Source organism: Eumetopias jubatus, unplaced genomic scaffold, assembly GCF_037043125.1.
Source record: "Eumetopias jubatus isolate StellerSeaLion01/CBP00866 unplaced genomic scaffold, mEumJub1_p1.0 scaffold_7, whole genome shotgun sequence".
NCBI lineage: Eukaryota > Metazoa > Chordata > Mammalia > Carnivora > Otariidae > Eumetopias > Eumetopias jubatus.
In genome coordinates, this window is record NW_028274813.1 from 97899244 (window position 1) to 97916920 (window position 17677).

The following is a 17677-nucleotide window of genomic DNA, read 5'->3' on the forward strand; positions in this document are numbered from 1 at the left end:
GAATTTTATATAGTGGAGAACAAAATACTATTTATTAATATTGGATTATTTTCTTTCAAAGTCTTGTTATTGTGTGATAACATATTATTTCTTAAAATGCATTAAATGATGCCTTTGTACCTTATGTTTACTTTCCTTTCAAACTTCAGTTTTTTTTTTACTTGAGTGCTAAATAGGATTCTAGGAGAAGAGAACATAATAATATATCCAAACATTTACATATTTCATGATTGTGAAATTAAGTTTGCGTCTAGAGATGGACTTCAAAGCAAATCTTCCTTTTCTTTTTTGCTATTTGATCTATAGGTGAATATGAAATGCTGTTCTTTACTCTTAATTTTTTGAGTGTATATTGTGTATAGTGAAAAGTTAAATAGATTTTATAATAAACTAGTTTTCTGTTTAAAAACCCAGATTAATCTTTAGCTAATCCCAGTCTACCATACCACTATATATATATTTTTTTTCTTACCTGTCTACTGAGAAATCAGATAGAGTGGTGATTTAATGTTACCCTTTATTTTTATTCTCACTGAAATCCACTCTTCCGCTCACTTTGCTTCTTCTGTCCTAGTCATGATTTTGAACCTAAAATGGTTTAGTTATCTAGTTAAGAAGTTATGTTTTATTTATAATTTCAAGCAATTTAATTCCCTGGACTCTCCTCACCAGGGAAAGACAGTTATGATTATCTTTGAAGCTGCCCTCAACACTGCTGTATAGGAAGTTTATCAACTTTTTGAGTTTATCATTAAACATCTAAGTTGACCATTTTTTTCATAATCACAAGTATAGATGGATGTAATTTGTTAATAAGAATCTTGGTTTGCCAAAGTATTTATTCTACTGAGTATCATAGTATGTTGAATTTTTTTAATTCAGGAGAAATACTGATATTGGCTATAAACCAATTTTGACACATTGTTTGTAAAATTATTAAAAAGTCAATGTAAATTTTAATGAAATTGCAGGTACTTTTATAGAAATTATGTCAGTGAAATTTATTTAGACTTTTCCAGTATAAATAATACATTTCTATCACAGCAAGTTGTATCATTTAAAAAAATTTTTGGTTTTACATTCCTGATAGATTTTTTATTTTACTTTTTGTAAAGTTTGAAAATACTTAATAGGCCACAATAAAAAGTATGTAAATCCACAGAATGAGTAGTTTGGTGGGGTTGTAAAGCATATGCTTTTAGTTTAGTTGGGTTCAACTGAGTTGCTGTTCTCCCTCCCTTCCCCCCACTAAAACTATAAGGGAGGGGAAAAAATCATTTTTTCCATTACTATAAAATCTTATTTGGCACATGAACTCTATTAATACTCCTCTATTAATGTAGTAAAACTGTGCATTTTACTGTTTAAGATTGGCTACACCAAATCATGTAGGTTGAACTTAATATCTATTTAACAGCTTTTTAAGGGGAAATTTTTGCTTTGTATACTTTTTGCCTAATAGGTACTGACATTAAGTCTAACAAAGATAGCATTCTGCTCTAGTAACCGTGATATGTAAGTGAGCTCTACCAGAGTTGTGTGATTAAGAGGCCACAAACTTCTCATCAGTGTAATTAGTCTTATACATGTTCTCTCGGAAGTAGGAAAAGTCACTCCAGCAGAGCTCCTGTCTGCTCTGTTTTTCCCAAATCCACAAGAAAAGTAGCCTGAGGTGATTCCTTGAATTTCTGGTTATCAGAACTATCCATACCACATCATTCAAGGAAGAATTTTTGTTAGGCAGACACAGAAATAAATGCTGTACCTAATAGTGGTTATAGAATTGGTAGAATGGTCAGCATTCTTATGAAATGTGGAGATGAGACAACATGTTTGAGACACTCGTAAGAAAGTAAGAGCATTTGTGGCATGTACCTCAAACCTCGCCACCTTTGTTAGAGTCCTGGTTTATGCACTGTTGACCTACTGCCTGCCTGTGCAGAATAAGACACTCAAATGAACAGAAAAAAGCATCATCATGATGTGAATAACACTTTTATTTTCAGAAATATGTGAAAAGTGGTGTTTGAGGTTAAAGCCCCAAAGATTACAAAGAGCGATTAAGATCTCAGATAGTTTAGATGTGAGCAAGAGTTATAGTTTGTTCCCTCTTTCCCTTAGTTTTTATCCTTTCCTGCAAACAAATGTTTTCTATATTTGACATTGCATCAGGCATAAAGGGCAGAGAATACCATGATTTTTGTTATTTACGACCGCATTAATTTATTCCAGTTCCAGATTTTTTTTCCCTCCTCTTTAGAAGACAATGGTCAAGAGCATGGACTCTGGAGCCAGAGTGCCTGGGCGTGAATCCCATCTCTGCCATTTACTGCCTGTATGATTCTGGACAAGTTATTTAAATCCACTGTCCCTCAGTTTAGTCATCTGTGAAATGGGGATAATAATAACTACTTTATAAGATTGTCATGAGGATTAAATGAATGTAAATCCATGCTTAAATGAGATAAATCTGTAAAGTGCTTAGATCAGTGTCTGGTACATAGCGTTGTGTAAGTGTTGGCTTTAATCCTCTGTATATCAGAATTTATTAACTAGATCTATATGGAACAATTAACCAAATTTAAATGAATGAATACATTTGCAGATGTGCTACATCCTAAGTATAATGAATAAGAATTATTTGCTGATTCTGTCATGCTTAATATACTTCCTTTAGATTTGTAAAAGACATAGATAAAATCTATTTCCTTTCCCCTTCAGTTATCTGTTTCTTTCTTGGGAAAGCAGAAATCCTGTGATAAACCTAGATATAAAAGTTTTACTCTGTCTAGTACAAGGCTTTTTACATAATGGATGCTCTATACATGTTTGCTGAATATATTCAAATTGGGGAAGAATTGTTAGATTTACTAAATTAATTGTGTTTGGAGATGGAGAAGAATCAAAGTTGATTTATGATGAAGCTTGAAGTTCGAAGTCAATGGTGGTGATATTAATGGTAATAGGCTTCCTTTCTCCTATGCTTAGCATATTATTGTCCTGACTGATACTACTACTTAGTGAAGCATTTTATTTAAGATCACCAACTCTGGAGGATTGTACTTTGTGACCCTGGACAAGTTACTCAACCTCTTTGTGCCTCAGATTTCTCATCTCTAAAGTTATGATAATTTTACACATACTTTGTAGGGCTTGAGTAAAGATGAAATGTAATAATAGCTATAAAGTATTTCATTTCATTTACTGACACAGTAAATGAAAGCTGCTATTACTATTATTACGATCATTATTATTATTATCTCCAAATATCTAATACTTCAAATTTCATTTTCATGGTCATATTTTCTGATGTACAGATTCCATTCTTGAAATGTTGTGTGATCATTTTAGTTCATGGAAATTCCAAGGGACCACATCATCTTGGTTTTCCTGACCTCTTAGCTCTGCAGCCCAACCTAGGCCAAGCTCAAAGGACTGAAGTACTATTGGGATTTGCATCCTGGAATTATGACAGGGCTCACAGAAAAGGGGAGAAGTCTTCCTGTTGACACTCTTTCCCTAAGATACAGAATTTTTCATTCCTCAGTTTAAAAAAGTAAGAGAGATCAATGGTAGGTAACCACTAATAGAAATTATATTTATAGGCACCAGCAGTGACTGGCAGTTGGCATTTTAATTGTGAGCATTTTTAAGGTTATATATAATTTATTGCAGTATTTTGGGGGAAAGAAGCAACATTCAATTACATGAGTTTGCTTATTTTTTCTAATTGCTAAATGTCTTCCATGGTTTTCCTTTCTCTGTATAAAATATGGTTTGCATAGTGAAACAGCCATGTCCATGTTGCTCTTCCTTTCCTCCCCATTTTGCAGTATCATAGAATTTCAAAGCTAGAAAGTGTGATAGCTATGTCTAGTCCTGTTATTTTATAGATCAGGAAACTAAGAGAGTTTGAGGTTTGGCTAGGTTGAGCTAGATGCTATTGATACAAAAAATACACATAAGATTTGGCTAGACAGTTTGTCTAGTTAATGACAGACTTTGGCCTAGAACTCAGATATTCCAAAATCTATACAGTTACTTTTTAACCCTCTTACCTTAGTATTTACCAAGTCAGAGAAGAAATGTCTTAAATTTTTTTGCCATATACTGAAGGAATGGGAGAAGAGAGGAGAAAGTTGAAGAGAAAAGAGGATCTGCAATTGATATTTCAAAAGAGGACATGGGACGTGATATGATTTAAAAAAAAAAAAAAAGTTTGCCAGCCCTCATAGTGTATCATGAGGCAGACAAGCATAGAATTTAAGAGCTTGAACATTGAATTCAAGTTGTGTGGGTTCTATTTCTGGCACTTCTACTTCCTAGCTGTATGACTCGGGGCAAATTATTTCTCTTTGCCTCAATTTTTTTTTTCCTTTTCCTTTTCTCATTGATAGAAGGGAGGTGGGTGCTAATAATAACTACCTTAGTAAAGTTCCGGACTTAGGCCTATTAGTGAAGAAGGAAAACCAGTTATGTGGTGATGAGTTGGCTTTAAAATACTAGGTTTAGCGGCTGTATATGACTCAGCACAAAATAATTTCAGACTTTTAATCAAGAAATAAATAGGTGTGTTTTGAGGGCTTTCATTTTAATACATACTCTTGACTTTCTGCTACCTGTTACAGTGAGGTAGCAGAATAAGGGTTCATTTTTATTTAAAAAGCACCAGCAGTGGTCATTTCTCCAGCCGTTTGTCAGGAATACACATGGATGACAGTCTGACAGACCAAGTCAGGTAGAAAATGAATATGACAGTACAAAGATTCAGGAGTTGCTCTAGCCTTCTAAGACTCTTACTCAAAGCCATAGATTGGGTACTTCCTTTGGATGAGGGAAACAAAAATAAGTAAAAATTCAACTAGAATAGACATATAGCTTTCAGATTATATGAAAACTAACCTGAGTCCATAAGGTCATCTGGATGAGTTTAATGTTAACCTCTCTAGCTGCTCCTAGACCATTTCTGCCTGATGTAGCTAAAGTGTTCTTTAATTCTGCTTAGTATTCTCTCCCTTCTTAGCAGGTATTCAGTATCTTTTCATTCATGTGGATGAGCTTGGCAAACAGCCACCCTGTAGTTTGGTGGATAGCAAGTTGGAGATGAGATAATAGAGCCTCATCTATGTGCTAACTGTACATAATACACAGAGATCCTTCTGACCCCAGGAAGGTTTATACTGGCAGAGTTTGGGGAGAGCCTGATGTGAGTTCATATACATTTGACAGTGGAAGCCGTGGGAATATGTGGGGGTAGAGAGAACCTGTAGTTTTCTTCTCCCAGGATAGTACAGTGGTATGAGAGCTACCTTTGTAAGTAAGGATGATAATGTTGTCTTTCTGCTTTTAAGGAACTTGTGCTTACTCTGGTTCCCCAGTTTTAAGATGCTGCGATTTGTAGGGACACTCAGTTTTTGCATCCTTAAAAGTGAACAAAGTATATCTTAGAGTTCAGGAAATATAGTTAGAAATACAAGTCATATTTACCTAAAGAGTTAAATAAATTATAGAACTTTAACTCTTAAGGCAGCAATGAAGAAGCTATAATTATTAGGCAGCAAATAGTTGACTATCAAATTAATTTCATTGGTTACAGAAGATGGAGAGATTGCTTTTGGTGATCAGGAAAGAGTGAAAAGGAAGTGTTTGAGTAAACTATTGTAGGACAGACAGTGTTTGTATGAATAAGATTAAAAGGAAGACAACTTTCTGGAAATGTGGGATAGGACCACAAGTACAGAGACCTCAAAATCACAAAATTCAGTAAAGAGTAAATGATCTTGCTGTATAGGTAAATAGTGTAATAAGGCAGGTAACCCTTCTCTTCAAGAAATGTAGCCTATCCTTTGGTGAGTAGAGAGCCACTTAAAAATAAATTTTTATGCAGGGAATGACACAAAGGATTTTGTAAAGATCAATATATTGTGGTATGAGGGATGGATCCAAAGTGAAAGAGTGACAAGAAATAGGACGATCTGGTAAGATATTACTGCATAGGCCTACTTGCAATGAAATAAGACTTAGATTAGGATGATAGGGTCAAGATCACAAAATAATGGAAAGAGGAGCGATGTCTCAAAGGAAAAAAATACTGGCACATTTGGTAACTGAGGAAGATATAAAATCATATATATATTCACTCCCCCCACAGAATGACGACTCCTGAATTAAACTCCATGTGTTTTATTCAGGCTTTGACAAGGTAGCTGCAGTTGTGTGATGCAACCACCAAATTGTTTGATTTTGATTGTTTCCCTTATAAATGGGAAAATCTAGTTGTGTGAATAAAAAAATAAATTTTTACTCATTGTCCTCCATTGATAGCATTGATGGGTAATAAAGTTTAGTGTTACTTTCTCTTCTTTAGAGTAGGTATTTTCTCTAGATTGTTTATTGTTTGCTATTGTTTTTATTTTCAAAGGGGAAAATGGTGTAGGTTTTATAGCTACTACGAGTTCAAATGCAATAATTAGAAAGGACACACAAATTTTGAAATAGTATTTTATGCCTCTTGATCTCAGGTACAAAACACGAGATGAAGCAGTTAAATAGCAAAGCGAGACAGGAGGGACAGAGAATTAAAGTAAGTGTTTTCTATATATTGCATCTATGTTCCCATTAATCTCTGTTTTGTTATGTAACTGCTCCTTCTGAATGTTCTGAATGTGAAGAAAAACTATGGGTGAGAAAAGGGTGTATTTTAAAGTTAGGTTTAAATAGACCCATGAGGGAAAATGTTGTTTGTTACTCTTCTTTGTATTCAAAACAGCCCCTGCCTATAACTTGTAGTCTTAGTTCTTAGATAAGGAAAAAATTGGGTTAGGATGATGTAAGCTCCTTTAAATCTCTTGCTACCAGATATTTAAAATGAAAGAAATCACACAGCTATCAGGTTGTCTACTTTTCCATTTTAAGTTAGGCAGACCTTCTATTTTTTTTCAGTTTAGCCATTCTTCCAGGGACAGTGTCCATTCAGATACTGTCACATAGCTTTCGGAAGCAGCCTTTATGTCAGTTTGTCACCTCACTGTAAGTTTCACCTAACTTTGCATGCCTGTCATTATAGCATCTTTATCAGGACTGATCTTTACAGTTCTCTTTTTTAAATCTTCTTATTGTTTAGTCTTTAAATTAACAAGTGAAAGTCAAAACATATTACTCTTTGAATATCTCTTATGTCCCTTTTTGTAATTGTTGAGGTCTTATTTCTGGCAACTTTTTTATTATTTTCTATAGATTTACATATTTCTTGTCCATAAGAATAGAATGGAGAGTAGATTTGGGCTGAATAACTTTCTAGGTTCCCTTAGCCTATTTTTGTTAATAGCAATGATCATAACTAGCATTTATTACAATATCATTTAAAACCTTTCACCTGTTCCCTATTTTACGCTTCACACCAGCTTATCAAGAAGCCCTTTTTAAAATCCTGTCCATTTTAGAAGTGAAGGTTCAGAGAAGATGGATAACTTAACAGATATTAAACATTCAAGACTAGTAGCCCGGTAGTATGACTCTAAATTACTCTCCCCTTCTACCATATCACTTGCCAATGTGTAAAAGAGACCCCAAAGCTGTTGTTATTCCTCCTTTTCTAGGACTTTAAAGGCAGACACTCTAGAAGTTGTAAGATGATGGCACTGTCATTATTTCTTATAAAAATATTATTTACATTTTATACTTAAAAAAATATAAGCCATAGAATCAATTAGATAAGTTTACATCCTGGCTTCACCACTATATTTGACCTTGGAAAAGATAAGAGACTTAATTTCTGAGCCTCAGATTTCTCGTCTGCAAAGAGATTTTTCTCGTAACAAGTGTGTGAGAATTAATACAAGAAGTTTTATAAAGCACAATATCTGGAATATATTAAGTAGGTTATAAGTGTTCCTCCTCTTACATCCAGTCTCATGAAAAATTACAGATCTATTTTGATACAAAAGTACGTAGGAATTTTACAAGTCTCAGATACTCCTTAGAGAAGCCTCTGTTTTGAATTCCCGGAGCATGTCCTGAACAAGATGAGGAACCTGTTGCAGTTTTTAAATGACCAACAAGAGGTTCTGTAGGTCAAGAAAAGTAAATTTTTCACAAAATTGAAACTATTGGAAAAGTTTATTCCATTGTAGATCTTGGGATTTAGAGATTATTGGGGAAAAAATTGGGCAACCCAGATTTTTATAAATATAGATTCTTACCAATCTACATTCTTATGATAGGTTCTGTTCCTTAAATTTGTTTGAAAGGATATCTACCCCACAGGGTAGTTAGGAGACCTGAATGAGCTTATGTATGTCAAAGGCTTAGCATGAGCAATTAATTTTAGTTCCTTTTGTGATGTACTTTTGTCATATATTCTAACATTTTTACTTTGAAAATAACAAGCTTGGAGTGTTTTTCCTTCAGTGTATTGAACTGATACTTAATCCTTTGTCCTATCAAATGAAATAATTACTTTAATGTGGTTTTATATCAGAATGTGCTTCTTTTTGCATGGAGCAGCCTGTTTCTTGGTGTTTAGTATAAGAAGTTATTTAGTGATTAGCAAGAAAGTATCAACTGTCCTGTAAGCAACTGTGGTCTCCATATTGGTGATACCATTACATCTCACTGGGTTTATAGTTTTCTGAGTTCTTGCTCTTTAAATATTATTCTTGACTTCCCACTAACCTTACCTTACTCTCTTAGATCACTTTTTACTCACTTTCTTCCCAATTTAGAATTCTGTAGTCTTCTCTTGGACTTGTACTCTTTGTAGGCTGTTCACATGGAATCCTTTTTTCTCTCAGTTCTTTCATTCATGCAGCATTTATTGAGATTCCATAATTTTCTGGTCTTTGGAATAGTTAAGCAAAATAAGATGATCAGTCCATACTATCTAGGCAAACAAGTGCTCATTCTCATGGGGAAAACAGATTATTATACTCTATAGTGATAAAAGTTATGGTAATGATGGCCCAGGGAGAGTAGAAGCACAGAAATTGAAGCAATACTTGGTTATCAAACCTCTAGGGCACGTCAGTTGAAAATGGTAATCTGTTTATAATATAAAGAACAAAGGACTTAAGCCGGGAGACTTCTCCCATTAGACAAGTGAACTTGATCAAATGTTACTTACTCTGGACATTAGTTCATAACATGTAAAACAAAAATTTTCCCCAAGATCATGGTTTTTCACACTGTGCTTAATAGGATATTAATAAATAATTTGTAAATAGAGAGTTCCATAGTCTAATATATTTATGTATTATTGAGTTAAACAAAATTTGACTGACTTACTAGATTTCTCAGTTTTTAATAAAGTATTGCAAGTTATAGTTCCTTAAGAAAGGAATAGAATATACTTCTCACAGTTTTTTCCCCACCATGGAATCCTTCTGCATTACTTATGAATTGAGTTTGACTGCTAGTAATAGTCCCAAGAAATAGTTCATTGGATGACATGCATCTAATCATTAATTTAGATCTGTGATCCATTGTGAGTTCGTTTTTGTATAAGGTGTGAAGTAAGGGTTGAAATTGATGGTTTGTTTGTTTGTTTGTTTTTAAATAAAGCTATCCAGCTTTGTTACCACCACTTGTTGAAAAGATGATCTTCCTCATTGAATTCTCTTGTTATCTCTGTTAAAAATCAGTTGACCATGTATGTGAGGGTCAATTTCTGAACTGTTTTGTTCTACTGATTTTTCAAAGCCTTTATAGTAATACCATAGCACCTTGATTACTGTACCGTTAAAATAAATCTTCATGGGTTCCTAGTTGACTCAGTTGGTTGGGCGGCCGACTCTTGGTTTTGGCTCAGGTCATGATCTCAGGGTGGTGAGATCAAGTCCAGTGTCAGACTCCGTGCTCAGCAATGGGGGCGGTGGGGTTTCCTGCTTAGGATTCTCTTTCCTTCTCTCTCTGCCCCCCCCCCAAGTGAATGAATAAATCTTTAAAAAAGATAAATCTTCATATCAGGTAATGTAAGTCCTCCAACCTTGTTATTATGTTTCAAAATTGTTTTTGCAAATTCTAGGCACTTTGCATATAAATTGAAAAATTTTAAACCAGCATATCAGTTTTTAAAGATTTTATTTATTTGAGAAAGAGGAGAGCATCAGTGGTGGGGGGACGGAAGGAGAGGGAGAGGGAGAAGCAGGCTCCCTACTGAGCACAGAGCCTGATGAAGGGCTCATCCCAGGACCTTGAGATCATGACCTGAGCTGAATTGAGACACTTAACTGAGCCACCCACGTGCCCCCAGTTTCTACAGTTCTGAGATTTTGGTTGGGATTATGTTGAATTTATAGATCATTTTAAGGGGAATTGATAACAATGTGAAGTCTTGATCCACGAATGTGGTGTATCTCTCTATTTAGTTCTTCTTTAATTTCTTTTAGTAATGTTTTGTAGTTTTCAGCAAACACATCTTGCACATCTTTTACTTAGTTTACCTCTTTCATAATTTTTGATGCTAGTATAAATTTTTATTTCAATTTCTAAGTCTTCATGTCTTATATAAGACTACAATACATTTTTGTATGTGGATCTTGTATCCTGCACCTTGCTAAACTCACTAGTTGTGGTAACTTTTTTGTACATGCTAGAAGGTTTTCTATTTGTATAGTACGTCATCCATGAATAATGCGAGTAACTCTTTCTTTTTCAGTCTGGATTTTTTTTTCTTATTATTGAATTGGTCATGATATCTTGTACAGTGTTGAATAGTATCAATAAGAATGGTTAGCTTTGCCTTGTCCTTGATGTTGGGAAAACAGTGTTTCACCATTAAGCATAATGTTAATTAGAAGTTTCATTGATGTGATTTATTAGATTGAGGACATTCCCTTCTATTCCTAATTGTTGAGAGTATCAAAAACGGATTTTTGGATTTTATGAAATGTTTTTTCCACATTTATTGAATTGGTCATATAATTTTTTAGTGTGTTGCTCTAGGCATCATATTTGATTACTGTTTTAAATTTTAAACTAACTTTGCATTCCTGAGATAAATAGCACTGGGTTATTATATATTATCCTTTTTATATATTATTGCATTCAAGTTGTTAAAATGTTAAGAATTTTTATATTGAGTAATATTGATCTGTAGGATTTTTTTTTTCTTGTACTGTGTCAGAATTTGGTATCATGCTAATATGGGCTTCAGAGAATGAGTCGAGAGGTATTATTCTTTAACTTCTTGAGGAATATGTGTAGAATTGGTATTATTTCCTCCTTAAATGTTTGGTAGAATTTATCAGTTAAGATATGTGGGCCTGAAGTTTCTTCTAGGGATGATTTTTAGTTATAATTTCAATTTTGTGAATAGATAAAGGACTATTAAAGTTACTTATTTTTTCTTGAATGACTTTATTAGTTTGTGTATTTTAAGAAATCCGTCCATTTGTCCATTTCATCTAAGTTGAATTTATTGGCATAAAGTCATAATATTTCTTTGTTATCTTTTAAATATTTGTATGAATTTCTTTAGATTATATCAACAAAGTACCACAAATTTTGTTTCTTAAAATAATACACATTTATTGTCTGTCAGTTTCTGTTCATGAGGATTTGGGTGTAGCTTTGCTTGGTCCTCTGCTTCAGGGTTTCTTACAAGGTCGTAAGCAAGATACTGGTCAGAATCAGAGTCCCATCTGAAAGACCTTGGAGAACAGTCTGCTTCCAAGTTCATATGTGTTTGTCAGGATTCAGTTCTTTCATTTGTTGAACTGAAGGCCACAGTTCCCAGTGGCTATTGGCTGGAAACTGCCTTCTTCTGTATCTTGCTAGCCAGGCCTGTCCATCCTGGCAGCTTACTTCATCAAAACCAGCAAGATAGAAGACACAGTATTATGGAGCCTAATCTCAGAAATGACATCATATCACTTTTGCCATATTCTTTTGGTTAGAAGCAAATTACTAGGCCCGCTCACACTCCAGAGGAATGGTTTGTATAGGGGTATGGATACCAGAGATCATTGAGGGTCATTTTAGAGTCTACCTAGCACAATATTTGTAAAATCTATAGTTACAGTCCCTAACTCATTCCTGATATTATTAGTGAATTGTTTCCTTTTTTTTCCTTCAGTATGGCTAGAGGTTTATCATTTTCCTGATATTCTCAAAGAACTAGTTTTTTTGTTTCATTGGTTTTCTCTGTTGTTTTTCTATTTTCAATATGTTTGACTTCTGTAACTCTTATTTTGAATTTGTTCTCTGTTTCCTAGGTTTTGTTTTCTTTTTAAAGGATTTATTTGAGAGAGAGCAAGAGAAAGAGAGAGCATGAGCAGGGGGGAGGGGGAAAGGGAGAGGAAGAAGCGGATTCCCTGCTGATCAGGGAGCCTGATGCAGGACTCCATCCCAGGATCCTGGGATAATGACCTTAGCCAAAGGCAGATGCTTAACCCTCTGAGTCATCCAGGCACCCTGTTTTCTAGTTTCTTAAGGTGTAATTGAGGTCATTGATTTGAAGTCTTTTATCTTTTCTAACAGGCATTTTAGTGCTATAAATTTTCCTCTGACCATGGTATTACCTGCATCCTATAGTTTTTGTTATGTTGAGTTTTCATTTCATTCAGTTCAAAATACTCTATAATCTTCCTATTGATTTCTTCCTTGAATACTTACTTAGAAGTATATTGTTTGATTTTGAAATATTTGAGGATTCTCTAGTGATATTTTTATTATTGATATTTAATTCCATTATGGTCAAGAAATATGCTTTAGTCCTTCGTATAGGTCCATATTTCTAGCTGGTATTATTTTTCTTGTGAGTAAAGAACTTCTTTTAACACTCTCATTGTGCAGGTCTGGTGCTGATGAGGTTTTTCATCTTCTATGTGTCTGAAATAGTCTTTATTTTTTTGCTGGTGTAGAGTTCTAGGTGGAGATACCTCCCTCTTCCCTAGGCCCTGTCAGCAGTCCTGAGATTCACTTTGTTCCCCTCTCTCAGGGATCAGTAGCCTGCACTGTCCACATCCGATGTCTCAGAACTGCTGTTTAGTTTTTTGATTGTTTCAAGTGTGAGGGTTAATCTGGTCTCTTACTCTGTCCTGTCTGGAAGTGCTGATGGAAGTGGAGTTTTTAGCGAGGCTGATCTGATAAGGGCCATGGATATGCTTTGAAAGTGGAAGCCTTAGGAGCAGCACATACCAGTGAATGGAGAAACGAAGCCTGCACCGTCAGCTTTTCCTGCACAAGACTGAAAGTACCGGCTTATTCCAGAAGTCCTTGGAATTTTGATACCCTGTTCGCTATTGTGTAATTGCTTTCCTTACTACCAGCTGTCCCCAAGTAATTGTCTACTGATATTTTATAATCAGAAGACAAAAATCTGTTCTTTAGTAGAGTAATATTAAATAACTGCCACCAACTGGCTGTGTGATGTTAGGTACGCCCCTTGACTTCCCTGAATCTTTTTTCCTTTCTGTTGAAATGAGGCCTCTGTTTTAATAAATAGTCTTCAACCAGGGTTTCCAGATTCTGACAGTAGTGGTAATCAGGGTTCATAATTTATTTTAAAATACAGTAAATAGTCTCTTCCAGCAATTTACGTAATATGTTCTGGGGACCTCTCTGTGTCTCTGAGACCCTTTTAGAGTGTTTGTTAGGTTAAAACTATTTTCATACTACTAAAACATTTTTTGCCATTTCAGTCTTGTTGTTTCCTGAGTGTACTCTGAAGTTTGCAAGTGCTATATGATATATGATAGTGTTTTTGCTCTGAGTTCTTGTGTTTTTAATTTTTCAGGTTTACTTTCTAATGTGGTAAATATCACTGGATATGTTCCACATAAAAGCTCCTTGGGGTTCTCAATATTTTTTAAGACAATATATTTTTTTAAAGATTTTATTTATTTGGCAGAGAGAGACACAGCAAGAGAGGGAACACAAGCAGGGGGAGTGGGAGAGGGAGAAGCAGGCTTCCCCTGGAGCAGAGAGCCCGAAGCGGGCCTCGATCCCAGGACCCTGGGATCATGACCTGAGCCGAAGGCAGACTCAAAATATTTTTTAAGACAAAATATTTTTATATAGCAGGTCCCGAGACCAAAGGGATTCTGAGATCTTGAAAATGGCTTGCCTAATAGAAACTATTCTCTGTTTAAGTGTGTACTCTATTGTCAGATTTCTTGGTGCTGGAAATGAAAAAAATCAGTGACTAACATTAAGTCATCTGTTGTCATAGTTCCCAACTTTAAATCAGTTCTCTGCCATGCTCTGACTTTGAGAAACTTAAATTCTCTAAGACAAAATTTCCTCAGTTTTGACATGGGGAAAATCCAGTATCTATAGATAGCGGTGCATAGAAGGCACTCAGTAAAATGTAACTGTGATGATTATGATGCCACCAGAGGTGTGTGCTTGTTGACATTTTTGTTTTCTAGTTATCAGCATGTTTCATTATGCTTCAGGGCATTTTTAGTAAATCTTAATGCAATTTCTTCTGCCTGCCTGAGAGTGCTTGTTCTGCTTTGATGTTGTCATTTGAAGTTGTACTGATGTATTACCATCTTCCAAACTATTCTTACTCAACTCAAGAAGTTTAACTTGGAAGTTGGCACACTGGCTTGGGCACCATTTAAAATTTCATTGGTTAGGCCATCTTGCCCATTAGAGTAATAGGGAGTCTAAGAATGCTGATCAAACCTTTGGAAAATGTAATGGGACACACCTCAGACTCAGACCTCATGCAGAAGTTACTCAGTTTATTGAAATATTTTTAGGTATTGTTTCTTTTTTCTAAACTATGAGCTCCTTGAAGTCAAAGACCGTTTTATTCATTCTTGTATCCAAGCACCTAGCGTAGTGCCTGATCAATTATTGGCATTAATACTGATTTATACATTTGCATTGTCACACTCCCATATGCATGGTTTAATCTCTTTAATTTTATGAGTAACTAGATTAAAATGATATGAAAGGTGAAAGGGATAGGTTATAGGGAAGAGGAGAATGAGAAGGAAGTCAAGAGCTGGAAAGACAAAAAAAGATCCCTCTCACAGAAGTGTCCATAAACACACTTGAATGCATTCTTAGAGATTGATAGTACACATTGAAGACATAAGAACTCAAAGCAGGTGTGCCTGGGTGGCTCAGCTGGTTAAGCGACTGCCTTCAGCTCAGGTCATGATCCTGGAGTCCCGGGATCCAGTCCCGCATCGGGCTCCCTGCTCCGTGGGAAGCCTGCTTCTCCCTCTGACCCTCCCCCCTCTCATGTGCTCTCTCTCTCTCTCTCTCTCATTCTCGCTCTTTCAAATAAATAAATAAAATCTTAAAAAAAAAAAAAAAGAACTCAAAGCAGAGGGGGGCCTGTGTGGATCAGATGGTTAAACGTCTGCCTCCAGCTCAGGTCATGATCCCAGGGTCCTGGGATGAGCCCTGCATCCAGCTCCTGGCTCAGCAGGGAGCCTGCTTCTGCCTCTACCCCTGCTCATGCTCTTTCTCTCTGTCTCAAATGAATAAATAAAATCTTAAAAAAAAAAAAAAACTCAAAGCAGAGAGCAGAAAAAAAAAGAGAAAATCAATTACTGCTCTAAATGAAATTGTGATATTTGATCAAGTAGATGATAATTCAGTTTGTGCCACTTTTAGTCTTAATATTTAAGTGGCACATCTTCCAGTCTTTCTTAGGAGGTATATTTAAAAAGACTGGTAATAGGAAGGGAAAAATGAAGGGGGGAAATCGGAAGGGGAGACAAACTATGAGAGACTATAGACCCTGAGAAACAAACTGAGGGTTCTAGAGGGGAGTGGGTTGGGGGATGGGTTTGCCTGGTGAAGGTATTAAAGAGGGCATGTACTGAATGGAGCACTGGGTGTTATACACAAACAAAGAGTCATTTAACACTACATCAAAAACTAATGATGTAATGTATGGTGACATAACATAATAAAATAAAATTTAAAAAAATAAAAAATAAGTAAAAAGACTGATAATACTACTGTGAACTACTGTTGATTATCAAAGGGATTCTGGTCTCCTGTTTTTCTAAGTATCTGAAAATTTTGTATTGTATGCAAATGTAATCTTATATTTTTGTAAGTATCTGAAAATACAGTAAAACAGTATCAATTTGGATGCATGTCTGAAATACAGTATAATTTTACTTCTAAAGAAGTAGCTATCTCACTATTTTTACTTTTAATTATGTGTATTGGCCAGAAGTATTCTAATAAAGTAATGCCACTTAAACTTGCCTTGCCAATTTTATTTAGTTGGATAAATAGAATACACACACACATCAGAGTAGTTTTCCTCTGATAATGGATCAGATAGCTATTTGTGTGGTTTACTAAATAAAGTTGCTGGTTTGTGTTTTAATATCATATTGTATGAAGAATACTATGTTTGTACAATGGAATAGCCATGGAATGAGATGCTTCACCTGAGAAACATTCAAAAATCCATACTAACAGAACAATAGATTGTATTTCTCATGCTTACTCTAGGGTGCATGGTTTTTTAGTTGAGTAGAAGAAGGGTAGAACTATTTTTATTGCATTAATTTTATTCTTGAATCCACTTAATTTTGTTATTTAAATACATCTGTGATATGAGTGAACTAAGATATCTGGACCCATGAATAGCCACAAGAGTCGGGCTTTTAGTGATTTTAAAAAGTTGGTTTGTCCATATGGAAATCTAGAATGTGTTCCTCAAACTGGTAAATGAGTACTCCCCCAGGGGTCATTCCTCAGCAGTATGTTAGAGTTGCTCAGAGGCCTTTCTGGTTGGGCAACTGATGGAGAAGGAGATAGCTTCACATACTGATAAGCTGCCAAACATGCAAAAATAAGTGATGGATCTTTGTTAAAAAAGGGCTGTGAAAATGGGAGCGGTAATGTATTTAGAGTTTTAATTCCTTTGATGTTCTTAGCAATAAAGGCTAACCTAGAAAAGTTTTCTTAAATACATCTTTGAAATATTAACATATTGATGGGAATCAGTGATTCTAAAGCTACAGATGTGGTTATTTACAAATAGAATTTTTAAAAAGTACTTTCTTAAACTAAAAAAATTAGAAGCTTTCTCAAAAATATTTTAAATGCTTTGTCAAATTTTAAAATTCTGAGAGTTGAAAATGAGGAATGTACAAAATCCAAGAAAAACTTCATGAACTCTTTGACCTACTCATTTAATATAGAAGTTTGAGCTAGGAGGACCATGTTTAGTTTTCAGAAGCCCATTTATCCTTAAAAAGTCATCTCTAAAAGTTACGGGTTTTGTATCAGATACATTCACACAGAGTAGTTGCACCTACCTCTCTTATTTGATGGTGATGCTTTTTCTATTTTTCAGAGGAAGTCCTGAAAAAAGTAAAAAAGGAAGTCCTAACTTTTCAGCTGCTGAGAACTCTCCAAGGAAAGTTCAGGAATCAGGGGCACTGTCTTCCTTTGGTATTAGGTAGAAGTAGAGTTTTCTGTCTTTGTTGGAATATCTCTATGGCACCCGTGGTCCTTTAGCTAGGTGACTACCAGCGGTTCCAGAGATCTAGGAACTGAAGAAGCGATAATGGGTCTTTCTCTTGTCTGGGTAGCTTCAGTGCTGCAAAAACAAGTCACCAGTTTCCAAAGGAAGATTAGGTGCTTCCTCTGACTCTGTTTCTCTGGGTAGGCCTCAGGTTGAAGTTGGATTTAAAGCTCAGACCCTAAAGATTCTTCTCCTTGTAGGAACAATTTTTTTTTTTTTAAT

At 35.1% G+C, this 17677-nt stretch overlaps 1 protein-coding gene across 5 annotated transcripts in view; it reads left to right on the forward strand.

Annotated features, from left to right (window-relative positions):
• The window catches only part of TCF12 (transcription factor 12), a 373959-nt gene that overhangs the window by 154263 nt on the left and 202019 nt on the right, over positions 1–17677 (forward strand). The window contains exon 2 of one of the 5 annotated variants that reach the window (XM_028100195.2): positions 6522–6583. The exons of the other annotated variants lie outside the window; for them this stretch is intronic. Within the exon in view, the coding sequence (XP_027955996.1) occupies positions 6536–6583 (48 nt within the window). The 5' untranslated portion in view covers positions 6522–6535. The remainder of the gene's footprint in view (positions 1–6521; positions 6584–17677) is intronic. 5 annotated transcript variants of the gene reach the window in all.